Source organism: Phytophthora sojae (assembly GCF_000149755.1).
Source record: "Phytophthora sojae unplaced genomic scaffold PHYSOscaffold_6, whole genome shotgun sequence".
Classification (NCBI taxonomy): domain Eukaryota; phylum Oomycota; class Peronosporomycetes; order Peronosporales; family Peronosporaceae; genus Phytophthora; species Phytophthora sojae.
The window spans coordinates 4193324-4219293 of record NW_009258120.1 but is presented as its reverse complement, the minus strand read 5'-3'; the positions used below and the strand labels follow the sequence as shown (position 1 = coordinate 4219293).

The following is a 25970-nucleotide window of genomic DNA, read 5'->3' as shown; positions in this document are numbered from 1 at the left end:
AAGGGGTCTTCATGCGAATGCAACTCGAAGCCCCGCCCGTGTATCTTCATCCATGGTATGGGCGTGGAGGAAGAGTTGCCTCATAACCAAGACAATTTTACGGAGTACTGGGGGGACCATTTGGTCGACCACGCGCCGTGCTGCTCATCGATGCAGTTTGCGCACCTCAATACGGTGAACAACACTTGGATGAGCGCACTACAACAGAAAAAAGTGTGCGACCGAGCGCTTGCAGTGAGCGACTCCAGCTCAGACGGCGTCATAACCGAAACAATTGTCATAACGCACTCGATGGGCAACTTGATGCTCGCTGGGGCTATCGCGAACGGGAGGTGCATGTTGGACGCGAGTTCGACGTGGGTGGGCTTGGCTGGGCCTATGAAGGGGAGTATGGCTTCAGACTTTATTCAAGAGTCTTGTGCTGGAGAAACTAATATCGTCTGGGAGAAGATTGGAAATGTTACGGGACGATGCCCTGCGAGTACAGCGCTGAAGTCTCTGGCGTACGATAATGGGACCCATGTCAATGAGGAGATGAAGGCAGCGTATACAGCAGCGCAGGAGGTTTACCGGACTCATATCCACGCGTTGATGTGCAGCAGTTGGTACTCCGGTATTGCGTCAAAGTACCAGGCCCAGTTCTGGGCGATAGGCACCATGGTCCCTCACAAGTCGCGCAAGAATGACGGCATGGTCGAGTTTGAGAGCTGCTCCGCCGGGTTCCCGAAGTCCGAATTCGGTGAGAGCTGGAAAGATCGTTTCTACAAGACACATCTGAATCATTATGATATGGAGTTTCTATCAGGCGATGCGATCCTCAATGGAGAGAAAATGCCTGTGAAGTGGTTCGAGTGTTTGCTATAAGCCCACTTGCAACTGATAACCTAGAAATGAAATTGATCATATTATATGACTCTTATACGTATTCAAATTTCAAGCTAATATTTCTTGCCGCACCTAAAGCAAGCACTCGAACCACTTGATAGGCATCTTCTTCTCATCCAACAGCGCGTCTCCATACAGGAATTCGCTGTCGTAGTGATTCAGCTTGGTCTTGTAAAACGGCGAGCGCCAAGTGTCTCCGAATTTCGACTCGGGGAGCCCCGCGGCGCAGCTGTCGAACTCCACCATGCCATCGTTCTCGCCCGACTTGTACGGAACCGCCTTGCCCAGCACCCAGAACCCCGGTTGGTACTTGGACATCAACCCAGAATACCCAGCACTGCACATCAACGCCGATACATTCGAAGTGTACGCCTTCTGAGCGGCAGTGTACGCTGCATCCAGCTCCTCCGAGCTGTAGTTCCCTCTCTGACTCGGAAGCGACTTCAACGCTACAGTTGGGGGACACCGACCGGTGATATTCGCCACTTCCTCCAGCACAAAGTTTGTCTCGCCAGCGCACGTGTCTTGGACGAAATCCGAGGCTCTACTGCCTTGCATGGGCCCAGCCATCCCCACCCACGTGGAGCTTGAATCCAACTTGCATTTGCCCGTTGCGATGGCCCCTCCAACCATCAAGTTCCCCATGGAATGCGTGATGATAATGGTGTCCGCGATGACAGTCTTGGAGCTCCGTTTACTGACCGACACAGCGCGATCGCACACTTGTTGCTGCAGCGTGTCGTTCGTCCACGCGTTGTCCACCGTGTTGAGGATCGTGTACTTCATCGACTGGCAGCACGGCGCGTGGTCGGTCAGGTTGCCCCAATAGTAGGAGAACGAGTCGACAGTGTGAGGTTCCTCTCGGTCGACGCCCATGCCGTGGATAAAGAGACACGGACGCTTGGTCGACTTGCAAGTACAGGAGCCATCGTGAGACGAGCTCGAGCGCTCCGATGAATCGTCATCGTCGTCCCAGAACGTGATGTCGAACTCGGTTTCCAGCTTCCTCTCCACTTCAAGGAGTGACGAATCTCCGGTAAGCAGTGACCTTCCTAGTGCGGTCAGTGAGCTTGGAGATGCTACCGACTCGCACTCCAGAGTGGTGTCAGGCTTTGCAATCTCAACGCGGGGATCGAGGTACTCCACCGCGATCTCAATGTCCGTCCCGGTCATCGTAAACCCGGACGAACCTAATGCACACAGTTCAAAGGAGATGCCGTTCACCGATACTTTGAAGAAGTTGTCGCTTGAGCACTGAGCAGCAGTACTGCCACTCCTCCCATAAGCACTTGATACTGGCGTGGCCTCGTTCAGAGCGTTGACGATGGTGTTGATTGGCGGCAGTTTATCGGACTCCGCGTCCAAGCATTCCGAAGACGCTGTGTCTTCATCTGAGGAGCGAGTTGTCAAGTACGAAATGCCGTCGGCGAGCGTGTAGTTAACTTGAGTTGACTCTTCCGTGAACGTCGCGAATACGTCGTAGAGGATGTTGTCTTGGTTGTCGGAGAGGACGGGGCTCGCGTGCACGTCGAAGTCGGATTGGCCATAGACGCTCATTGAGCTGCGCTTGAGCGTGAATTGGAAGCGGAGAGACGGCCAAGTCGTCGCCGGTTCATCTTCGAGGCCGCGATTGAAGTCGAGTTGTGATTGCCCGGATAGAGCGAGTGAGACGCTGAAGATTGCCGACAAAGAGAGGAAACACCGCAGCATGTCGGTCGGTTTGTTTCTTGCGCTGATGTGTGTACCAGGAAGCAAATTGGAATGTGAGATCTGTTGTCGCCTTCGACATGACTGATATCCAAACCACGAGGGCGTCAAATATCATCGAGAGTAGGTTGGTTTGCTGGTACACCGGGATATCCATCCGTACTCGTGTCGTGGGTAAGGAAACTTGATTACGGTGGGAAATCAGTTTGGCCGCGATGGTGCAGTGATCACTCGTTTGTCTTTGAGCAAATTGATCCCCTTCCGGTCAGAAACCCTTGCAGCTGGAAAGGATGAAACGGCACCCCTGACTCAGCTGCCACCTCCTAAAAATCCTTGCCTCATTTCAAAATGTGGTGTCACAGAATATCTTCGCTTGGGGCCCGCAGCCTCGGCTTTTCAAGGCATGGTCGTAGTCACCAAGTTGGTGGCACAGCGCTCGTGCTACAGCCATCATTGCACGGGGAGATCTGTAAATTCTAAAACCAATCCAAATCGCACTGATAGTATCAGTACGTTCCAGACCAGTTCTAAAACTCCCAGATATTATTTGAGGTCTTTTTTTGCCCTGTACCTTTCAGTTTGGATCCCTTCAACCAAGCGCAAGACCATGACGCCGACGGTGCCGTGCCTCCCGCCCTCTCTACTCGCGTACATCCTGGAGTTCGCTCTCCCGAGCTTCACCCAGAGTCTGGCCCCACAACCCCGGTACCTATGAAACAGTTGAAAAATGTGGTGCTGGCGTCCAAGAGCATGCTCGCATCCGTTCGAAGTCTGGTAGCCGACTATCGATCTGCCACATTCTGCTTAAACGCGGCCGATTTAGAATTGATGGAGCAATTCCCGACCCAAGAGGCCTCAATTCGAGATTTTCGCGTCCAATTCAAGAGGAAAAACTATCATTTCCAGGCTCGGAGGAAGTTGGAAACTCCGACTATCAGTTGGAATATCGTTCTGGGAAATATGACGAGGCTGAAGAAACTGGATCTGGGTAGCATGCCGCCACTGTGCCAGTGTATTCCTGAAATACTCGAGGCTGCGTCAACGCATTGCCTCTTTCTGGAATTCCTGGTCTTGCCAGAACCGAGTGAACTTGATAGAAACCTCATCAATCTAACGGATGAAAGTCTCGATGTGGAGGACTTTGTGCCGCAAGTGGTTCAAGCTCTGGGGAGATGGCACTCGAAGGGGTATTGCGGGGCATTGAAGCAGCTGACCGTTCCGATTCATCCAGGGGAGGGTCTTTGTCGTCGCAGCACGGAGCTTCTTGAGGGGATAGCGAAGTACCGCCCGAGAGTCGAGTACTTGGATTCGTGTGATGACACTGACTATGAATCGAACGCGCAGTATGTGTGGCCTATTTCTTTGAAGACGTGGGAGACGTTCAATGCGTCCTGTACTGCTTTGAGGCAGTTTAATTTCGCTCTCGCTCCGTTCGCTGACCCGTTCTTCCGCGTCTTTGGAGAGCACGTGAAGTCTAAATTCAAGAGTTTATCGCTCTCGGCGAACGCGACGTGGGATTACGAAGATTATTTGCGGGATATTGGTGGTTTGGATCAAAATTCTACGCGACTAGGCTACGGTGCACTTGCCACGTCCCCCAGCTTCGCGCTTATGGGATGTCCAGCTTTGACAACACTGTACGTCCAGATAGACTTCCATCGCAACGAAAATCCAGACTTTCCAGGGCGATACGTGAACGCCGATGTGTATGGAGGCACGTCCTGGGAGACTGTGGCCGAGTACTGCCCGCGGCTGGAGTCGATCGAGATGAACGACACTTCCACTGGCAGAAACTTCAAAGTCTTGTCCATCGAGACGTTAACAGGTCGCACACTTTTGGCTCTGGCGGGTCTCAAGAGGCTGTCTGCGGTGGAACTCGCTCATGCTCGGTTGACTGGTAAGGATATCTTCGAGTATATTCGATACGTGTCAAAGGTGGAGGATATCATTGGCAAGCAGCGAGTTATCCACCTTAAAGTTGGGGGACACGTGCGCATGGAATTTTCGATGCCATCTTTCTATTCGGAGATTCTGTCGCTTTTGATCTTGCTCTCTCAGGAGAGCGAGGAGTTTCTCGGTGCTTCACTCTGCCGCCAGAAGTCCATAGTGCATGTGTGGAATCCGTACAGGTCAAAAGTCAACTCTTTCTGGTGAGGCGGGTATTTGACCGAACAACTGAGTGGCGCGCTGGAGGCGGTGAAAGCAGCTCATCCGTCGTTGGGAGTGGCGGTGCATATCCAGGGACGCGATGGAGACGAATTCAGCCGAATTGAGAGGGTTACTCTCGATTGGGGTCATGCTCACCAACGCGAATTCTTTAATATGGTGGAAGATGAAGAGGATCGTGGCATGTACGTCGAGGCCAGCATATTCGAGGTGAACAGTGGCAATGAAAGCGACGAAAGCGACGAAAGCGACGAAAGCGACGAAAGCGATGACGATGATTGAAATCATGAACGACTGAGAGCCGGCGATACCATGAAGAGCGATGATTTATGCGGTGTTTGGGGATGCTGATCAAGGTCACCGTATACCTGTTAACAAGTTTTGGTTTCAACAAGTCGCTTATATTAGTCTTACTGTATTTGTATATGTTTCGACCTGAAAAATAAAAACACTGCGTCGTGACGGGGTGTTCAAAGAGCCAGGCAACCATTTCCTGGATCGGATGACGTGCTTTACATGTTGGTTAGCAGACTGCTACAGCACAGTATGCGGTTCTACACATTTTGAAGCAAGCATACATTCGATCCGTACATGTACGATACCACATAGGTACATTCGTCGTGTATTATACACGTTAGCGATTACATATCGCTCCTTGGTGGTTACTGACTTTGGTTGTGATTCTTCACGCAAATAAAAAAGGCTTCGCGAAGGCTGGGATAGGATTGGTTTCACCGCAATTGATAAACTCCGCCGCTCGAATCATTCGCACTACTTATTCCGCTTAGGATACTTCTTCGTGAACGACGTCTTCTAGCGTTCCACTAACGGCGGTATATTGGGTTCCGGAGCGGACCTTCGACTTAAACTCGTGGGTGCTCGCTGGCCGACCCCTGATGCGACCTCGCTAGTCGTGTTAGTAAGACCTGCGCCAAAATATCATACCATGCTGTTTCGCAAGCGCTTCAACTTACCGGTTTATTTACGCAATCCGCAATGTACCGCCACTATGTGCACGATGTACAACCGATTTTCGAGCAAAATCAATAAAGCGAATCTTGACTCAACGAAGTTGAATTGAACTGCTCCAGTATTCTTGAGAAGTCGAGAACACGCGGTCACTCGACACATGTATAACTTGACCTAAGATATGTTACCGGTTCATCATCGGCTTCGACTGGACGGGGGGGGGGGCAGCGCCCGAATGAATCCTGTTTGGGCTGTGATATCAGCACTTCGTCGCTTCCTATCCCAGTACGAGCTGAGAGTCTCGAAGAGACTCGAGCAGCGCTACTGTTTTCAACTCCCAAATTCCAGAAACTACCGTCTATAATAGCATTGTGAGTCCATGCATTTTCTACAAGAGGCTGTCCAGAGCTGCCAACGCAAGCTCGCATCCAAGTCTTCACGAAAACCCTATTCATCATGATTAAGTATCGCAAATTACTATTCATTAATAGGTCTTACTTAAGTACACAACTAGTACGAAACACAAGTCCAGTAAGTTATAATAAGTGATTCGTCCAGCAGTGGTAAATGCTAGCAATAAACCCCTTGTTGAAGAATAATACAGGAAGCATGCTTGCAACTAACTGACTATTAACTACTCCAGGTTCTGTAAGCACAAGCTATAATAAAGCTTATTTATTACAATGAATCGTCATGCTGCTTTTTGTTTTCTTAAGTCATGGCGTAAAATAAATTTCTGATTTTAGTGGACAACGAAATGCGTGGTGGAAATTTATCTCCATGATGGAGATAAATTTCCACCACATGGAGACTCCATGTTCTATTGATTTTAATGGCCGAGAAGTACGCCTTGTACTGCCACGATAACTCGTGTTAGTGTATAGCATCGAGTATATCGGTTGCTTCGGCTACCGCTGTAAGTTGTGCCCGCCTCATTGCCGCTGCGATAACGGCTGGAAATCGCGTTGAGCTGAGCCTGCTCAGACCCAAGCATCCCCCTATCCGTAGTAGGACCGGTACTTGTTCAAAATCTCGAGCAACTGCTTGTTACTCAAGCCATGTTTGTACTTGTCTAATTTTCCTTCGACTGTCGATGGGGTGTATCCCTTGGTATGCTTCCATTTTGAAAAGATCGAGCCGTAGTCGTCCGCGTCCCCCAGCAGTTTGAGGATTTTGTCGTTGCTAAGTCGTTCTTCTTCCTCCGCGATAGTTTCACGGCTACGCAGCAGTGCATCGAAAATGTGAATGGTGATGGTCCATCAATATCCATTACCCATAACCATAATGGAGGGAATCGTGTCTCAAGGGACCTACCCTAATGCTATACAAAAACTAAGTATAATGACCCGCTGAGACCTTGAATGCTAAGCTACGACTAGCATGCTGGCTGCGGCTCGTTCATCGCGCCTACACTACCATTTCCCGTTTCGCACTCTGCTGATCAAGCCTCCTGTCTAAGCCCTCGCCCAAAATGAGCTTCGCCGTCGCGAACCGGGATCTGGTCGACGCCCTGTTCGACCAGGTCAGCGACAAGCTTTGCAACTCAATCCGCACTCAAGCTTCTAGTGCTTTTCGACAAACTGCTGGACGAGTTCGAGAGTGCCGGCTCATGCACCAAGCACCTCGCAATAGGCGCCAAGGCCGTTGCAGTTCCTGACTTTGAAAACGGAATTGTAGAAGTGCAAGATGGCCGCTCCAAAGAGCTTACCAAGGCGGAGATGAGGGCGCTGGCGCGCTTTGCCCGAACGGAGACAGACGTGGGTGAAGACGAAGCCGGAGGTGCCCTCGGGTTCGCTGACGCTGTGCTTCACGAACGATGTGTAAGTGCCGAGCCCCAGTATGGGGACTTGGCGTGGATCCCACCGACGTCCGATGACGTCGAGAGACTTCTCGCAGGCGGGGATGGTGTACAGTGACCAGCGGATGTCGATGCTGCCGGACACGTTGGAGCTTATCCTTTTTCTGCGCTTCAACCGTTCTCTCTGGAACGAAGTCTCCGTCGCTCAAGTGCTTCGCCGCCAGGAGCAGTCGCGCAAGCGCAAGCGCCAACTAACACTTTTTGAAGACGGTCAGGCATTAGTATAAGTTGCTTAGGGAAATGACCATAGGTGTATGGTCCCTATCCGAAAGATATTGATGGCACCTGTTCCCTCCGCATTCCCTGATTATTTTCGATGCACTGCTACGCAGGAGATGTCTGTCGTTGCCTTCATTGTGACCAACGGTGACTAGTGATGACCGTCGAGGCGAAGGGTTTCTCAGCAACGACGTTGTTGGGTGCGAGGAGGGCGGCCACAGCAGCCAGCAGTAGGACGCAGGAGTAATGCATGGTAAGCGGGTCGGCAGTTGCTTGAGAACTGGAGAGGAAATTGCAGAGTGCGAACCGCAGTTCGGCCAAAGATATTAGCTCGCTTTGGGCCCTTCATTCGCTCTACGTGGGGAGACGTGCTGGGGGTTGTTTGTACAGTACATCGCAACTACTTCTAATCACGCTGTCTCGCTTGGCTGGCCCTACAGCCCATGTTTTGGAATAGGGTTAGGGATAAAGGCATACTAAAACCAAGTAAGGTCTCCAAACATGTAAAACATGCTGAAATCATGGACATCCGTGTTTCGGTTTTCAGGACGGGTGTCATGGCACCCAAATCTATTGCAAATCCCTGGGAACTGCTGCTAAATGTGGCTCTACCTGTCCTTAAAACCTTTTGAAGGCCGACCCAGCGCTAGGCAGGGAACTGTAGACCTAAGCCTTGCTTCGGGGCTACGTTTGCGGGTTGTTCATGCTTCTCAAACGCCACTGATGCCGATTTGGTCTCTGCATCACGATAGATTTGCGGGCCATTTCACCCCCTCCAATCCGAAAACATGGGCTGTACATTTTCCGATGTTTCATTCGGGGTCAGGTTAGATAGGGCAGCTTTGTACTGTATAACCAAATATTTGCTTTACACCATAATTTTTCCACGGTAATAAGTTTGCGGAGCACGGACCCGCAGTCCCCAAAGACACACAACACCAGCACAACCGTCAGGCAGAGCTTCCTGCGCCATGGGGCTCCGCTCCTCACCGCGAGCAGCTCCGCGCCGCCCCCCCCCCGCGCCATCCCCACCAGGACCAGTCGCTATGTCACGAGTGTGTGGGCACTTCATGCTTTGCTAGCAGCGATAGCAGATCGCTGCGGTCTCTGGCGAGCGGTGCACCGTGACTAGTGCTGGTGTTGTTAATGAGAGAACTGGGTGCTGGCTCGTGCTCATGCGCATGTTACCCCTGCTACATATCCTAGTACTGTATCTACTGCTTCCAACGGTGTCACCACCTGGAGCGACAGCAACCCATGGATGACGCGGCGCGCGGTCTCCATGCCATGCAGCTCGGGGGCCATTCACCTCGCCGATTGATGATGCAATCCAGTGGTGCCATTGATCGGCTTCAACAGGTATAAATCTGTCCAAGTTGCCCCAGCTGCCCTGAGCTTTTTGGTCAAGGCAGATTGGACAGAAATAAACGACTCTGATTGACCGAGAGATTTGCCCCACTTAACCTGCCCCCGAATGAAACATCCCCTCATCGCGTCAGTTTGCTGTCAGCAAATATTTGGGGGGGGGGGGGTTAACGATTAACCGTGTTGTTGGTTATCTGGACTTCTCAATATGCAGAATTGTACACTAGCTATCATACACAAATGTAAATACTGGCGTCGTAGACTACAACGTGTCAGCAAATATTGTTATCATTGGTCAGGATGGCAGTCGAGCTTTGGTTTACTGTAGCGAATGCACACGGAAAGGGAGATTTTTTATTCGTTGCTGGCGTCAACGCAGCCATTGGACGCTGACCAGGGTGTTATGCCCACGTTAGAATCAACTAGAGAGTTCGGCTGGTAATGTTCTTCTAAAATCCTTAAAAGGATTAAAAACAACACTGGGATTTACTCAATTGTTATCCGTTATCATCGTCCATGAAACTATTCGCCGACCTGTGTACCCTCCCGGAGCAACGCTCCGGGTTGCCAATGCTTGGACGGAGCTTTACTGTAACTTACTGAAACCGGGTACTTTTATTTCCAAAAGCGGGTATTCATTAATTTACTTCTTAAAGCTACGAATTATTACATGTGGTCGTGGTTTAACTCTCAGCAACTACGACTAAAAGCTACAAATTGTTGTTAACTCGGTTCAGGGATTGTTTGCTCGATTTGTACTCCAATCCAAGGTTATCACTAAAACTACGTTGCTATTACTCTTTATTTTTCCAGGGTTTCACGATTTAACGAAGTGCTTATGATACGCATCCGCTGAAGCATACTTTACTGCTGGGTAGTGCTTGTCAATATCTCGTGCGTGCTAACCCATTATCTGCATATTGCATGATGGGTTGCGCTTCGAATGTTGTAAAGCTTAGTAAATGTACACAGTACATGTACATGCAACGGAGAGTGGACTAACTACCGGTAAGACCAGCAAACGCCGCTTCTTTTGCGAAGCTTTGACCACTGAGCACATGATCACTACTGCATGTACTCGGATAAGGTAATTCCTCTGTTGGCTATAGCGAACTGCTGGTATTGTGCCTTTCCAAAACTTTGGCCAATCTGACCTCAAAAAGGTGGTCTTAAGAAGGAGAGGGTAGGGCTAGACCTAGGATTTGCTGTTGGCCTTGCATCGGATTACGGAAGTCCTACGTAGGAGTTCCGTCTTCATCTAAAGGGTACCTTTTTGGAAATAAGGACCGAATGGCCATGTTAAGCTGGCCATTTGGGCCTTCGTAGAACTAACAAGTCCTTCGTAGGACTAGATCAGGCCAGTGCGCCTGAAAGCATCTGTGGCAAATGCATAGTTTGGCCGCACTCGTACAGGCGGAGGCTCAGGCAGCACCGCAACCAGGTCACCGTGCTCAGCGTGGAGCTACGTACGTGCGCTACAGGTATAGCGGTACTGAACGTGCTCACTTGTCGGCCTACCTTTGCAAGCCATTCGCTCAGTTTACATTAAGTTTTTGTTTAAGCATGGTTTTACTGGCCCTGGTACTAACTTTTATGAGGTCTTACGTAGGAGCAAAAGTCCTACGTAGGACCTCAAATCGGAGTGCGTTTTGCCAGATAGGCACAATACATGTACCCTGATACTGTAGTAAACCGTATGCGGTGCTCCGCATTTGTGGCGACCATACAACCGATCCGTACATGTACAAGTGCCACATAGGTACATCCGTCGTCTAAATGTCCACTGCACTGTATGCAGTGGACGTTTCTTTGGTGTGGTGAAAGGCCAAACTGGTTTTGGGCTCGGTCATTCTACTATACAAATTTTGGATGACCTTGTACAAAATACTCAGGCTTCGTCAAACTAGGATATCCGTCCTAGTGCCTATATTACCTTAATGAAGGAAGGCTGGGGACCCTTAATATAGGATGTATCTCTGCTCGATACTTAATGAAGCGGATGAAGCCTAATCAACGACTGCGCTGTGCGCTACTTTCACTAGCTCCAACTTGGAGCATGTTTCGCAGTACTTGGAGGCTCCAAGTACTGCGAAGCATGTAGCTCGTCTTCTGGCGAGAAATCGGTGAGTTGACCCCAATGCTCACTCTTCATGCGTTTCAGGACCGAGATCTCCCCATGTCTCGGTTGTTTTGAGCTTAGATAGGCTGTTTCCAAACCTTCGATCGACTTGATACTCTTCCTTCAAGCTACGATGCTGGGCCCAAATTTTCCCTACCACCGAATCGCCGTACTGCCTGGTAAATCGGTCTTCATGCCTGTTAAATGACTCGGCAAACGCGCCATGAGTGATAAGAGCAGATTCCTTACGAGTCGCCATGGCGTATACTGTGTCCTGGGCGGACAACGTAATGCCCAATAGATCCTTGTTCAGCATCACGAACTACGAGAACCAAGCCAAACTGTCTCGCATCTCTTAAATTAAAGTTCACTCGAAAACAATGACGCCTTACACTCAGTCTTCACCTCACTTAAGCATCAGGGCGGTTCTGGAGCGTTGTCACTAGCTTATTGCGGGCCGAGTACAGTACTGCTCGGATGCAGTGACATGTTTGTACTGCAGTTACTCAAATCATAACTTGGCTGGCTGCGCGAGATCCGTGAGCACAGACAAACTATCCACCTCAAACTGATCGAAAGCGAGCTACCCTTTTCTTTTTGCAGCGCAACCCATTATAATAGTTGCGCTTGAGTGTCAAAAAAACTCGCAGGAGTCATGGATAGAATCCCACCGGGTTTCACCATAGTGAAGACAGCTCCCTACACTACGTTTGGTAGACACGTGCGTATGCGTGAAAGACATCTCTGAACCTAGGATCGTGCGAAAGTCACAACAAAGCTGTCTAAAACCAAGAGCAATTGGTTCATGGCCAGGTATAAGTAGTTCATAACGGAAGCACCAATAGTCTAGATCACAACAATTGGTATGCAGCCATCCTGTTACAGACAACGACGGATAAATCCGGCATAACTGAATGACATCCTCCATAGTAAATGTGCCAGAATTCTCTGTCGGGAACGATAGAAGGCAATGACATAAAATACACGTAACGGAGCATAAAGTACACACAAATTTAGAGAAAGTACTTAAAACCATATGGAATACAAATGTCAAGTGTAACTCTCGAAGCTGATTGGCTATCTGAATTACTTGTTGTAAAAAGTACAACATATGTGTGCCGGGTTTTGCGTTGCCGTATTTATCCGTCGTTGTCTGTAATACAGGACGCTGGCAGAGCCTTAATTTAGGAAGTGCGCCCAATTTATGTTCATCCTTCCTAGTTTTACGATGCCTGAAAATACTCTTGGATTACTCACAAGCCAGAATGGAACCGTGCACATCGGCGTGCGCAGATGGTCCTTGCTGTCACATTGCCACATATGGCATGCAAAAATCTGGCTTCCGTACCACAATTATCCACAATCAAACGGCAAAATGTACGATTACTATGTCATTAGTGCCTTTGTCGATCTGCTTTCGCCGCACCAGCACTTCTCCATCTTTCCCCATGGTTCTCCCTTTGGATGTGCGTTTGCATGGTTGTATGCAACCAGCCTCAACAAAATAACACATAAGAAACTCCTTGTCCTCGTTCAGTTTCGTATTCATTGTCCACCCACCACTAACGGAATTCGGTCGGAACGATGGCGGGGTCTCTCCTGAACTCAGCGCTGGCGTTTGCCTTGCTACTGGTCGCTACAGTTCAAGCCAATGCCGTTCAAAAGACCGCGGACTGGCCGTCGCTACGCTTCCACTTCACGCTCAAGCGCGATACCATGAAAATCCACGGCCAGTCGCAGTTCGACATCTACGGCAACCCCATAGTATCAGCGAAGACGAACACTGTGCTCTACGACGCGTTCGCCACGTTCACGGAGCATACGACGCTGTACAACTACACTCTACTCCACGGAGTGGCCTACTCTTCGAGTACCCCGTACACGGGTAGTCCGGAGGACGACAGCAAGGCGAAACCTACGGTTGCGTGTCTGGATAAGGAGACGGCTAAACTTCCGTCCATCAACGCCATCGTGGCTGCTATCGGCGATGCCACCGCTGTGAACAAGGCGAGTGGCAGTAACTTCGACTGCTCCAGTGGCAGTTTGTTCAAGGTTACGGTAAATCGCGTTGAATTCGCGCTGTGTGCGTCGGGTTCGACTGGGTTTAAGCTGCAGGGCACGGATATGGACATCTCGGTGGAGTTTTTGGAGAGTCATATCGATATATATGTCCCTAAACTGGCTGAGAAGAAGAGATTGCAGTGCACGTCCGTCGCATCGCCAAGTCCAATTACCCCTGTTGGGAAGGCGCTGCTTACTGGACAACCGGTGCCTCATAGCGCGAGACAGCTGAAGGAGGAGGGAAGCTTCACTATCGGATCGAAGTCTTCGTGCTCGTGCAAGTCGAAGCCTCGGCCCTGCGTCTTCGTCCACGGACTTGGAGTGAGCGACGAATTCCCGACGAACCACGACCAGTTTACCCAGTACTGGAGCGACCACGTGAACGGCCATACTCCATGCTGTACGTCGTTGAAATTCGCCCACCTGAACACTGTCAACAGCACGTGGAACAGCCCCGAGCTTCAGGAAAAGCTCTGCAACCGCGCACTCACAGCCAGCAACACCAGCACCAACTCAGCGATCACGGACACGATCGTGGTTACGCATTCCATGGGCAACTTGATGTTCGCTGGGGCTCTTGCAACTGGAAAGTGCAGTCTGGATGCGAGCTCGACGTGGGTGGGGATGGCTGGGCCAATGAAGGGCAGTAAGTGCTCCGACTTCGTCCAGGACTCGTGCGCTGGTAAGACCAACATGGTCTGGGAGAAGATCGGCAGCATTACGGGCCGTTGCCCCGCTAACATCGGGCTCAAGTCTCTCGCGTACGAAGGCGGGAACTACAGTACTCCGGAGATGAACGCCGCCTACGCCGCTGCTCAGCAGGTCTACCGGACGAAGGTATCTGCTCTCATGTGCAGCAAGTCGTCCCAGGGACTGACGTCCAAGTATCAGGCCCAGTTCTGGGCTCTGGGATCCCTGGTCCCCCACAAGGGCCCGAACGACGGCATGGTGTCGTTCGAGAGTTGTGCCGCTGGGCTCCCTGCGTCAAAATTTGGCGACAACTACCGTGATCCCTTCTACGTGACGAAATTGAACCACTACGACATGCAGTTCCGCGGTGGAGACTCCGTCATGGACGAACAGAAGATGCCCGTCAAGTGGTTCGAGTGTCTTCTGTAGGAATATACATACAGTACGCATCTTTACGGTAATAGAATTGTTCGAGTTGGGTTTTCCTCACATCCGGAGTATTTTTTTCTTGTTGTTTTTATCTAACTGTACTACAGTAAGCACTCGAACCACCTCATAGGCATTTTGGACTTGCTGAAGAGTGCGTCACCTGATCGGAAGGTCATATCGTAGTGGTTGAGTCTTGTCACGTAGAACCGCTCGACGTAGTTGTCGCCAAACCTTCCTTCCGGCATCCCCCCAGCACAGCTCTGGAACTCCACGATGCCGTCGTTGTCATTGGACTTGTGCGGGATCGTGTGACCTAGGAGCCAGAAGTACGCCTGGTGGGTGGACAGTAATCCTGCGTAGTTCTCGCTGCACATGACGGCTGAGACGTTCGTCCGATACGCCTTCTGAGCTGCTGCGTACGCCCTCTTGAGTTTCTTGGAGCTGTATTCCCCACTCTCGTAGGACAGCGACTTGAGAGCACGTCTTGGGGGGCATTCGTTGCGCATTTTAACGACTTTGTTCACAATAAAGTTCGACTTCCCCGCACAAGAGGCTTGGACGTAGTCCGCGCCCATACTCCCGCCCATAGGCGCCGCCATGCTGACCCAGGTCGAGTTGTCGGCCAAGCTGCAGAGCCCATTCGCAATCGCTCCAGCTAGCATCAGACCGCCCATAGAGTGCGTGACGACGATAGTATCCGCAACGACGGAGTCCGAGCTGCGGGGACTCGCAGCGAGGACGCGGTCACACACTAACTGTTGGCGAGTTTGGTCAGTCCACGAAAAATTCATCGTGTTCAGGTGCGCAAACTTCAGCGACGAGCAGCACGGTGCATGATCCGGTAAATACGTCCCCCAATATCGTGAAAAACTGTCTTCATTCGTTGCAATTTCCTCTGGAACTCGCAGACCGTGCATGAAGATACAAGGGCGTGGTTTTGATCGACACGAACACTTCTTGGGCTTGTAAATAAATGAAAAATCAATCTCAGCTTTTAGCATCCGCGAGGACACCGCAGCGACTGGCTCCCCAGTTAGCAACAACTTCCCGACCGAGGTCACGTCAACAGCTTGGACTTCAGCGCTGATACAATCGTCTCCAGTATCGTCCTTCAAAGCAGTCAGACTCACAAAATTCTCGAGATATTCCACTTGGATGTCCATGTCGTTGCCTTGAATGTTGAACCCCGACGAGCCCAACGCACACAAAATAAAGTCAAAGTCACCGATCGAGACTTTGAACGTGCTGCCGCTTGAACAATGAACCGCTGAGTTGCTGCTACTTGATACGTTTGTAGCTTCGTTGATGGAGGCTATAATCGTGTTGACTGGCAGGATTTCGTCGAACTCCGCCCCAGCACACTTGATCTGCGGTGGGCTTGTCTATCTCCTGCCTCTGGTTGAGACATACGTGACCCCATCCGCGTACGTGTAGTTGGAGACTTTGGAGCCGTCGGAAAACGAAGCGAAGGCGTTGTAGAAGACCCTGGAGCCATTTTCGGACACAACCGGAGAAGCGATCATGGATACTTTGGACTGGCCGTAGATGCGCATCGAATTGCGCTTGAGGGTGAGGTTGAATCGTAGTGACGGCCAGTCTGTGGCCCCATCGAGCACAGGGGTGGCCTCGGTTGTAGCCACCCCTGCGAGGAAGAAGACAGTGAAGAAGAGCACCAGCCCCCAGCGTAGTGGTGGCATGCTGCACGGCAGGTGTACCTGATGGCTGCTTCTAAAGTGATGGCATCAGTGATGGCACCGACCAGTATGCGGACATTGTGCGCCGCGAGAAATGAGCTGATGGCTGATGACGGGGCTGCGAGACCGCCGACGCCATAGGTTGAGCCCGCATTCCCCTAGATTTGCTCACCGCACAGTTCGTTACGTCACCTCGACATCGAGCACTGTGACGTGTGCACGAATTTCACTAAAAAGCACGAAGTGAACACTGAAAAATGCGACAAGAGGAAAAAACTGGAAAAAAACTGAAAACTGAAAAGAGTTGTTGCTGCTCCAGACTTTGAACACCCACACACATGTTCGAAGCTAACCCTAGCATGCACTCTTCCTTCCAGCCAACGTACCACTCCGTTTCAAAAAGAAAGCATGATTCACCGTGAATGTTGTTTCAGAAAGATAGCACGAAAAAAGACTTGGTTTCAGTATGGGAGGGATTACTGACATCTTCAAATCACGGATGACTTGTACTTTCTTGTGCATTTCCGAAGAGAAAAGCCTACTAGCCACACGATATTCAAGTGTACAAAGGTCAATTCTAAACGGTTCAGGTAAACTAGCACATCAATTAAAAGAGGAGAATTCCGCAGTTCAAGTGGTGCAATTTTTACGCGAAAACGTTGAAAATTGATTTGGAGGGCGCATTTTGACGCCAATCGTGCTTTCATTTTGAAACGGAGTGGTATAGCGTACCACAAAAGTCGTATAGATGCAGCACCCGGATAAATGCAGCACTTGACAAGTTTCTGTACTGCATATGAACGGGTACTTCCTATGCTTAATAAGCATTGCTTATACGAAAAAAAGGACCACTAACTTGAGTTTTGTATGCAAATGATTTGAAAAAAAGTTCACTTCCATTCACAAATCGCTGATGAACTTCAGCATCGGCCAGCAGTCACACATTTTATTAGAAAAAGGTGCTGCATCTATACGGTATACGGTAAGTACAAGGTATAGAGGCCGATCGTCGATAATAATAGTGCGAAACAGCAGGGAGTGAAGGCACGTTCCTCGACGTCGACGATCGAGATGAGGCAGCGGCAAGAAGAAAGCGCCCTGCACCTGATGAAGATTGCTCCAGCACCAGTGCTGACGACGACAGCGACGATGCCTGCGTTCGGGCAGCTGATGTTGCTCGATCGGCTCACACTCCTCAAGAGTGTGACATCGACGGCAGTTTGGGGCAAGCTTTGTCGCAATCAGCTCGAAATGAGCAACAGCAAATCACCAACCACACACACGGAGGCGTACCAGTAGCTGGTGGGGTGGCACACGCCTTCGGAGGTGGTACTACGAGCTTCTTCCCCGCAGATTTCGGTGCTACAGAATTTAGCACGTGGTCGGGATTCTTCTCGCATGTGAATGCCTATCAGTCGAGGACGTTCCAGGTATGCTTTGTTTACTTTGTATTTGAACTAAGCTGATGCTAACCCAGGGTCGTGCATGCAGCGTTTCCGCTTCAGGACTTCAAAAACCGTGAAGGCTCGTAACAGTAAGGTGCATGACCCAGCGGATAAAGTCCCGGAATCGTTCGAACACTACGCAAGACGTCTCGAATGTATCCATGCAGGGAAGTACAAGTTGAGGGAAACAGGCAAACGTCTTCGACAGCAAAGTTGCCAGATAGAGTGTCCGGCTCAGGTACTTGTGCTAATTACTTTGAATGTCTTACAATGCCGTAAGGTAAGGTGCCAGTTGCGTGCCTACAACCAGTTCCGTGCCTACTGGTTTTAGCCAATTAGCATCTTCTCCTTGTTAAACTCTCGTAGTCTATTGGTAGATTTTTCCAGCGTCACATGCCATTTCCGGTGATGAGCCTCCTAGGATTTGCATAGCATACAAAAATGCTATCAAAAAGAGGCAGGAAACTGGCAGCTCACTCCAAATCAACAAGCTTTTCAAAACAATAACAAGAAGTTCTGCAAAATTTACACGGACCAGCGTGAAGTACATGAATTCAGCCCAATCGCGCAGATTTAGCGGTTGCAATCAGATTTCAGAATGGACAATTCAATGAAAAGTTATGCCACAGCAAGTCCGCAAGTTCGAAGGACGGCACGAAACTGGCAGAAGACCTTACAATCAGAAGCGAAAATGTGCTTACACAGATTGTTTATGGCATGCCCCTCGTAGATAAATGCATGCGTCCGTCGGGTTGGTACAGATCCATCACGGTGGGTGGTGTGCGTTACGAAGATTGTAGTAAGCTTAGAGCACAATCACCCCGTCAGTGAAAGCTTGTTCAAGCACCACCCACGGACAAGGCTTTCTATTCCGGATGAGGTTGTGCACACGGTTTCTATTGTACAGAAAGCGGGTGCAAAGAAGAAAACCATTCACCAGTACATTTTGGAAAACTGCGATCGTTTGCACATTCGAGCCGTAGCCCACAAGCTAGCGGGGCTCATTCAAGCCGGCCGTAGAGGAGCCCAGTCTGGAGCTCCAGGCTCGTCACGTGTTTCCCAGTCTGGAGCAGCAACACGTGCCAAAACTGAAATGGGTCAAAGTTGAAGTGAAGTGCACGAAGGAAGGAAGTAAACCCTGCGCCCGACTCACGGATTCACCTGATGCTTGCCTTTTGATCACTCGGAGTGCAGAACGTGCCATGGCAAAGCTCGTACAGTACGATCCTTATGTGGGCGATCGGACGGCAAAAGTTCACTCCGGAACGTCGAGTTCTCTCCTTGGCGTTTCCAACATGCTACCTCTCCTCCATGTTTCCCGATGCTGGGATAGATCCTGCTGATAGGGCATGCCAGTGTGCTGTGCCGACAGCTCAGGGCGCCCTGCCTCAGGGCTTTGCGCTGTCAGAGGCCACGATCATTTTACATTCCTCTTCCTGAAGCAACAGTCGCGGAATTCCTCAAGCCCGATACTTCTCCCTCTCCAGGATGCCACCCGCTCTCTTGGTGATTGCATTGCTTGCCTCCGCAATAGGGTCTTCTATCGCTACGGAGACGACACAATGGCCGTCCCTGCGGTTCCACTTCACGCTCAAGCGCAGCTCCATGAAAGCCTTCGGCCAGTCGGAGTTCGACATGTTCGCCAACCCCATCGTGTCGGGCAAGAAAGACAAGGTGCTGTACGACGTCTACGCAACGTTCACTGAAGGAACGACTCTATACAACTACACGCTTATTGAGAGCGTCGCCCACTCCTCAAGCACTCCGTACTCCGGCAACCCTGCGGACGACAGCAAAGCAACACCGACAGTAACCTGCCTAGACTCGGAAGCGGTGAAACTTCCTGCGATCAACGCGATTGTGTCGGCCATTAACGGTGCAACAGCAGTGTCAGGGACTAGTGACAAGTCTATCAACTGCTCAAGCGGCAGCTTGTTCAAGGTCACAGTGAACGGCATCGACTTCGCCTTATGCGCTTCGGGGTCTACAGGTTTTACCATGCAAGGCACCGACATGGATATCACAGTGGAGTTCTTGGAGAGCGCGATCGATATCCAGACGCCGACTACTACTGCCAAAGGTGGAGAATGCATGAAAGTGGCGTCTGCGAGCTCTATCACTTCAATCGGCAAGTCTCTTCTAACCGGTCAGTCTGTTCCAAAGCACGAAAGAAGTCTGAAAGCCGCCTTTGAGTTCTCGTTTAGGGACGAGCCCACGTGCACTTGCAAGTCAAAGCCGCGGCCGTGCATTTTCATCCACGGTCTGGGTGTGAAGCAGGAGGTGGCGGAGAACCAAGACTGGTTCTCGTACTGGGGCGAGTCCATCAAGGGCCACACGCCGTGCTGCTCTTCAGTGAAATTTGCCCAATTGAACACGGTAAACAACACCTGGACTAGCAACACTCAGCAGCGTAAAGTCTGTGAACGCGCGCTCGCAGTGAGCAACTCAAGCACGAAGGCTGCGATTAAGGACACGATCGTCGTCACGCACTCCATGGGGAACCTCATGTTCGCCGGAGCGCTGGCGACTGGGAAATGCAGCTTGCACTCAAGCTCGACGTGGGTTGGAATGGCTGGACCGATGATCAGAAGTATGGCCTCGGACTTTGTCCAAGAGTCTTGTGCTGGCGAGACGAACAAACTTTGGGAAGAGGTCGGGGATATTACTGGTCGCTGCCCCCCGAACACGGGGTTGAAGTCGCTGGCGTACCAGCACGGCAGCCACAGCTCCAAAGCAGCCTATGCAACCGCTCAGAAGGTTTATCGCGAGAAAACTTACGCTCTTATGTGCGGACGAGCGTATTCGGGCCTGACGTCCAAGTACCAGGCCAAATTTTGGGTTTTGGGCCACACGATCCCCCACAAATCCAAGAAAAATGACGGCATGGTGGAGTTCCAGAGCTGCGCGCCTGGAATTCCAGAGTCAAAGTTCAGCACCAACTATCGCAACAGATTCTACGTGACGAGGTTGAACCATTATGATATGCAGTTCTTGGCGGGAGATGGCATGCTGGACGAGGCCAAGATGCCGGTCAAATGGTTCGAATATTTACTGTAGTCAAACGAGAGTGCAGGTCCCCTGACAACCCGCAAAAAGCATAAAAAGTAAAAATGGTTGTAAAAGCTTTAACAAAGATGCATGTAAGGCCTTATTCGACGTCATTTGATATTTTTCATCCAGTGACCACCTCATCAGATCATAAGCCTGCTGTAGCTGTTTATGCCTCGCTCGGTTGACGCGCACGCGTCAAGTAGCAAGGATCCTACTAAAGCCGGCTCCGGGGGTGCGTGTGCAGCGTTGATCGCGATTAACCATTGGTGAGTCGATACCGAGGGTATGACACGTAGAATCGTCGGTGCCTGAGCGATCATTACGCCGCTATACTTTTCAAGATTGTGAAGTGGACAGTAGCTGCGTCGTTCGAGCAAGTGCCTGTAGGCAAGAAGCGGTATAGCTCACTTCGTTATTTTCCGAGTTGACACTACAAACGCCCGCCAGTGAGATGTTCTTGCGGCTACTTCGCGTTACGGTAACGTTCGCGTCACTGCTCGCGCTAGTTTTCAAGCCAGCAGACGGACAGCGAGACTTCGAGCACCGTTCTCGCGAACTCCATCAGGACGGAGACGTGAATTGGCCACCGCTTCGCTTCGACTTCATTCTCAAGCGCAGCTCGATGCAGATTTTCGGACAGTCAAGCTTCTCAATGTTCGCTAACCCACTCGTCTCGAGCGATGGCGCCAGCGTCATCTACAATACCTTCGTGGCGTCTGCGGAAGGCTCGACATTGTACAATTACACTCTCGTGCATGGAATTGGCCTCATCTCGAAGAGTTCCGTGGACAACAACACCGACAATTCCATCGTGAAGTGCTTGGAACCGGAGTCGGGGAATCTCCCACCGATCAACACAATTGCGAGCGCAATTAACGCAGCAACAGCTACGTCAGGCAGCGGCAACAGCAAAATCCGATGCTCAACAGACCACCTCTTCGAACTTTTGATAAACGGTATCGATTTTTCGCTCTGTGCGTCTGGTTCGGGTCTCAAAATGTACGGAGACGACATGCATATCGCAGTGAGGTACATGGAGAGCCCGGTGAATATTCCCGCACCTGATGCAAGGACCAACACCTGCAGATTGACAGCGTCACCGATCTCAGTGACGTCGATCGGGAGGTCCCTGCTCACTGGAAAACTTGCATCAGCTGATGCCGAGAGGGAATTGAGATCTGAATTTGACTTTACGTTTTGGTCCGACGATTCTGACGATGAATCGCAACATTCTTCATCTAGCGATTCCTCCCGTGAGAGTGAGCGCCACGGTTGTACGTGCAAGTCCACTCCGCGTCCGTGTCTCTTCATTCATGGCATGGGCATCGATCACGAGGAAGCTACAAACGTCGACTCGTTCTCCTACTACTGGGGGAATTTAACCGACCACGCGCCCTGCTGCTCGTCCATAAAGTACACTGTGCTGGACACGGTGAACAATTCCTGGACCGACGACACTCAGCAGCAAAAAGTCTGCGATCGAGCGTTGGCAGTGAGCGACACGAGCGTAAATTCGACCATCACCGACACAATTCTAGTGACCCATTCAATGGGGAACCTCATGCTGGCCGGGACGATCGCGTCGGGGAAATGTAGCTTGGATTCAAGCTCGACGTGGGTGGGTTTGGCTGGCCCTATGAAGGGGAGTATGGGGTCTGACTTCGTCCAAGCGTCTTGTGCTGGCGAGACCAACGATGTACTGGAAAGTGTGGCCGATATCACTGGAAAGTGCCCTCCTACAACTGCATTAGTGTCTTTGGCCTACCAAGGTGAGAGATTCAGCTCCACAGAGCACAATGCGGCGTACACTGCGGCTCAAAAAGCGTACAAGTCGAGTGTGTATGCTCTCATGTGCAGTGAAGGGTATTCAGGGCTCGTGTCGAAGTACCAGGCGGAGGGGTTCCAGAGCTGCGCGGCTGGGATCCCAGAGTCCCAGTTCGGCGATACGTGGAGATCTCGCTTCTACAAGACCAAGCTGAACCATTACGACAGCGAGTTCTTGTACGGAGACGGACTTCTGAGTGAGTATCGGTCTGTATTGCTTGAACTTTCACGAGCGGACAACTGGGAAGGAAGATCGTCGATAGATTTGCCTGGGAATTGTGTACCCGAAAGTGACCCGAAAGTGTACCATAGTGTAGTGTAGCACTACCATTCAGCATAATCCCCATCTTGAGATCACCAGTTCCGTTCCGAATGTTAGACGACGTAGATTGGTTGTGGGCCACAAGTTGTGGCCCACAACTTGTGTGGGGTCTGTACAGTAGCGCATTCCGCAATTCTCTCCGACCCTCCCAAGTTCTCCGACGCTCCAGCGAATCGGAATGCGGGCATCCTCCGTGCTGCTCCTGTGTGCTGCCATCTTGGCCAGCGGCTGCGCGCAGTCGACGGCAAGCGAGGCGGCGATCTCGACGATGGGGTCTCCGGATTCGGTTCTCTCGGGCAAGAACAACGTCAACCGACACGCACGGAATCTCCGAGCCCAGAAGGACGACGAAGACGACGACGAAGACGACGACGAAGACGACGACGAAGACGACGACGAAGACCGGGTCTTGACGGGAATGAAGCATGGCGGCGGGCTGACTTGGCAGAAGCTCGAAGATATCTTGACAAACACGGGCGAAATACAAGCGACGAAGTTCGCAAAGTGGGCAGCCAAAAAAGTGACAGTGGCCGACATCATGGGCAAGGTTAAAGCCTTCGATCCCGTGAACGAGAGACATTGGGGGATTGCTACGGCGTACAAAAATTATCTAAAGGACGGTACGGTAACGAAGCCCAAAACCATTGCACGCATGGACGAACCTCCTCCCCGACCTGCCGCCGTTGAGCATGTGCCAAACGAGAACAGCTTGATACTGAATGCTCTCTGGAGGTGGGCCACTGGCACACGATAGATTAGACTCATGGCAGAGGCTCACGATGATAACGTGCAACGTGAAAATGGACTTTGAGAACTTGTACTGCTATTGTCTGGGATGTGTCACGGAAATCATTTGTAGACCCAACAACACCTAGACTCCACAACCTATTAAGCCTCCCTGTTGTCACTGCTGAGGCACATCGTTGCATTTGCAGTCTACCGCTACGCCGAGCTGGCTCCCAATGAGTATTTGTTGCCTCCCAGAGAGCGGAAGAACGTGGCTTTTGTCCCCAGAACCACATTACAGTTGTAACTGTAGTAGGTTTCGGAACACTACGAGGGATGCTGGCGCTTCCGGGCAAACCAAAGCTCTGTTGATGGTTTAGATGTAAATCTCAAAGTGATCTCTGTCTGTGTCTCTGCTCCTAGCTGTCGGCGGCTTCATGCCGGCGACTCCTGCTAGCGCCTTCTGCCAGCGTCTTCTACCAAACCGACCTCTCTGTCGGTCGCATTGGTTTCGCTGTTGTTGAAATGAACAGTTTACACAGAGTAGGTAGCTCACTACAATGTATTACTCTTTTGGTTATCCTCTATTCCTATGCCTACTACTCTAGATCCGTGCTCGGTACCTGGAGGCAAAAGAGGAAGCGAGCTCGTCTTCGAACTGCGTCCTCGACTCCTCACTCCTCGGCCTCGTGTTGTCATCGCACTATGTATGGTTGGCACTATCCAGACCACAGCTGGCGATCTGAACTTCTCTCGTACTTGCTAAAACAATAATAACATGTTTGAGAGGGTTTGCTTTCGGTTGCAAAATAACTCGACTGGCAGACAGGCGAAGCCTGCTGCCACTCTGCGAGCGGGGGGCTCGGCGCGCCTCTTCATTCAACACTCCCACTAAGTACTAGGGTAAAGTTTCAGACCTCGCACTCCTAGTTTCTCTCTTAGTTTCAGGAATTGTTTTGTGGGGAGAGCTTTAGTGAGAATATCCGCAGTCATCTCTGTTGTAGAGCAGTAAGCTATCTTGAGGCGGCCAAGTTCAACCAGGTCCCTCGTAAACAGGTAGCGGATCTCGATGTGTTTGTTTGCTTTGTGATTTCCAGGATTTTTCACAATGCTGATGGCAGCGTTGCTGTCACACCATACCTGCACTGGTACCTTTTGAGGAAACTCCATTTCTCCCAGCAAGTGCCACAACCACTCACTTTCTTTAGCTCCCTCACTTAGTGCGATGAGTTCAGCTTCAGCAGTAGAGAGCGACACGCTCCCTGCTTGCTACTACACCATGACACACTGGCTCCGGCCATTTGGATTACGTACCCTGTTACGGATTTACGTTCTTTAGGTTGACACGCGAAGCTCGCGTCAGTGTACACTTCGTAAGTCACGTCTCTCGTTTTTCCATCGAGAAACAGACCGTACCTTGACGTCCCTTTCAAGTATTTGAGTACTCGCCTAGCCGCTTCCCAGTGCGTGCGGTTGTAACAAGACAGAAATTTGCTCAATTCTCTAACCGTGTTGGCGATGTCTGGTCGTGTGCCACAGACCAAATATTGGAGTGATCCAACAATGCCTCTGTAGTCGTAAGGCTGCGCAGCAATCTGCTCTGCGCTCATGTTCGTCTCTGGCTCGAGTACGAGGCCAGGTGCTTGCGGTGTCATCACCGGCGAGCTATCGACCAGTTTGTACTTCGTGATCAGCTCTGCAATGTATTTGCGCTGTGAGATCATCGTCACACGCTGGTTCCTATTGCGAGTTACCTCCATCTTGAGGATGTAGTGAATGCCGCCAAGGTCTTTCATCTTGAACCGTTTTGACAACTCGGCTTTGAGCCCATCAATTAGTCGCATGTTCCGCGACATGATCGTCAGATCATCGACATAGACCACGACTATGATCCAATCTACTCCCACTTTTTGCACGTAGATGCAAAACTCTTTGTGGCAGCGTGCAAAACCCATCGACGTCAAAAAGGTATGTAGGACTTTATACCAGATGCGCGGGGCTTGTTTCAGGCCATAGATGCTCTTCAGAAGTTCACAGACCAAGTGCTCTTGGCCTCGCTTCGCAAAACCGTGAGGTTGCCTCATGTAGATCTTTTGCTCTCCTTCCATCGTGCCGTTCAAGAACGCCGTATGGACATCCATCTGGTGGATATGACAGTCCAATATCGTCCCTATCGCCAGCACTAGGCGCAGCGACTCAAATCGTGCCACGGGTGCGTATACCTCATCACAGTCTACCCCAAACTCCTGGTGGTTGCCCTGTGCTACGAGGCGTGGTTTGAACCGCTCGACAGTCCCGTCGGCGTTATACTTTACTACTAGTACCCAGTTACAGGGCAAAGCCTTACGTCCGGGTGGCAGTTTTACGAGTCTCCACGTCCCATACTCGATCAAGGAGTCGTACTCAAGTTCCAGAGCTTGTTTCCATTGCTCTCTATGAG

The 25970-nt window shown here is 50.9% G+C and overlaps 11 protein-coding genes across 11 annotated transcripts; 8 read left to right on the top strand and 3 right to left on the bottom strand.

Moving 5' to 3' along the window:
• Positions 1 to 57: 57 nt before the first annotated feature.
• On the top strand, positions 58 to 864 carry PHYSODRAFT_511045 (hypothetical protein; the record flags this gene model as incomplete). Its single annotated transcript, XM_009533388.1, has 1 exon — positions 58 to 864. The coding sequence occupies one exon, from the start codon at positions 58 to 60 to the stop codon at positions 862 to 864; it is 807 nt and encodes a 268-aa protein (XP_009531683.1).
• A 93-nt stretch (positions 865 to 957) lies between these two features.
• On the bottom strand, positions 958 to 2058 carry PHYSODRAFT_514210 (hypothetical protein; the record flags this gene model as incomplete). Its single annotated transcript, XM_009533387.1, has 1 exon — positions 958 to 2058. The coding sequence occupies one exon, from the start codon at positions 2056 to 2058 to the stop codon at positions 958 to 960; it is 1101 nt and encodes a 366-aa protein (XP_009531682.1).
• A 33-nt stretch (positions 2059 to 2091) lies between these two features.
• On the bottom strand, positions 2092 to 2595 carry PHYSODRAFT_511688 (hypothetical protein; the record flags this gene model as incomplete). Its single annotated transcript, XM_009533386.1, has 1 exon — positions 2092 to 2595. A coding segment is annotated over one exon (504 nt), but the record flags the coding sequence as incomplete, so codon positions are not given.
• Positions 2596 to 3199: 604 nt separating this feature from the next.
• PHYSODRAFT_335908 (hypothetical protein) lies at positions 3200 to 5040 on the top strand (the record flags this gene model as incomplete). Its single annotated transcript, XM_009533385.1, has 3 exons — positions 3200 to 3297; positions 3342 to 4669; positions 4748 to 5040. 3 exons carry the CDS (start codon positions 3200 to 3202, stop codon positions 5038 to 5040), a joined length of 1719 nt encoding a protein of 572 aa, XP_009531680.1.
• Positions 5041 to 7499: 2459 nt separating this feature from the next.
• Positions 7500 to 7734, top strand: PHYSODRAFT_432945 (hypothetical protein; the record flags this gene model as incomplete). The annotated part of the gene is given in 2 exon segments (XM_009533384.1): positions 7500 to 7634; positions 7648 to 7734. Coding segments are annotated over 2 exon segments (222 nt in total), but the record flags the coding sequence as incomplete, so codon positions are not given.
• A 5138-nt stretch (positions 7735 to 12872) lies between these two features.
• On the top strand, positions 12873 to 13562 carry PHYSODRAFT_448479 (hypothetical protein; the record flags this gene model as incomplete). Its single annotated transcript, XM_009533383.1, has 1 exon — positions 12873 to 13562. A coding segment is annotated over one exon (690 nt), but the record flags the coding sequence as incomplete, so codon positions are not given.
• A 102-nt stretch (positions 13563 to 13664) lies between these two features.
• On the top strand, positions 13665 to 14465 carry PHYSODRAFT_447797 (hypothetical protein; the record flags this gene model as incomplete). Its single annotated transcript, XM_009533382.1, has 1 exon — positions 13665 to 14465. A coding segment is annotated over one exon (801 nt), but the record flags the coding sequence as incomplete, so codon positions are not given.
• Positions 14466 to 14569: 104 nt separating this feature from the next.
• Positions 14570 to 15631, bottom strand: PHYSODRAFT_512849 (hypothetical protein; the record flags this gene model as incomplete). Its single annotated transcript, XM_009533381.1, has 1 exon — positions 14570 to 15631. One exon carries the CDS (start codon positions 15629 to 15631, stop codon positions 14570 to 14572), a length of 1062 nt encoding a protein of 353 aa, XP_009531676.1.
• A 2004-nt stretch (positions 15632 to 17635) lies between these two features.
• Positions 17636 to 18715, top strand: PHYSODRAFT_512468 (hypothetical protein; the record flags this gene model as incomplete). The annotated part of the gene is made up of 2 exons (XM_009533380.1): positions 17636 to 17845; positions 18338 to 18715. Coding segments are annotated over 2 exons (588 nt in total), but the record flags the coding sequence as incomplete, so codon positions are not given.
• Positions 18716 to 19698: 983 nt separating this feature from the next.
• Positions 19699 to 20664, top strand: PHYSODRAFT_511656 (hypothetical protein; the record flags this gene model as incomplete). Its single annotated transcript, XM_009533379.1, has 1 exon — positions 19699 to 20664. One exon carries the CDS (start codon positions 19699 to 19701, stop codon positions 20662 to 20664), a length of 966 nt encoding a protein of 321 aa, XP_009531674.1.
• Positions 20665 to 22982: 2318 nt separating this feature from the next.
• Avh1b-25 (avirulence protein 1b) lies at positions 22983 to 23558 on the top strand (the record flags this gene model as incomplete). The annotated part of the gene is made up of 1 exon (XM_009533378.1): positions 22983 to 23558. One exon carries the CDS (start codon positions 22983 to 22985, stop codon positions 23556 to 23558), a length of 576 nt encoding a protein of 191 aa, XP_009531673.1.
• Positions 23559 to 25970: the final 2412 nt, after the last annotated feature.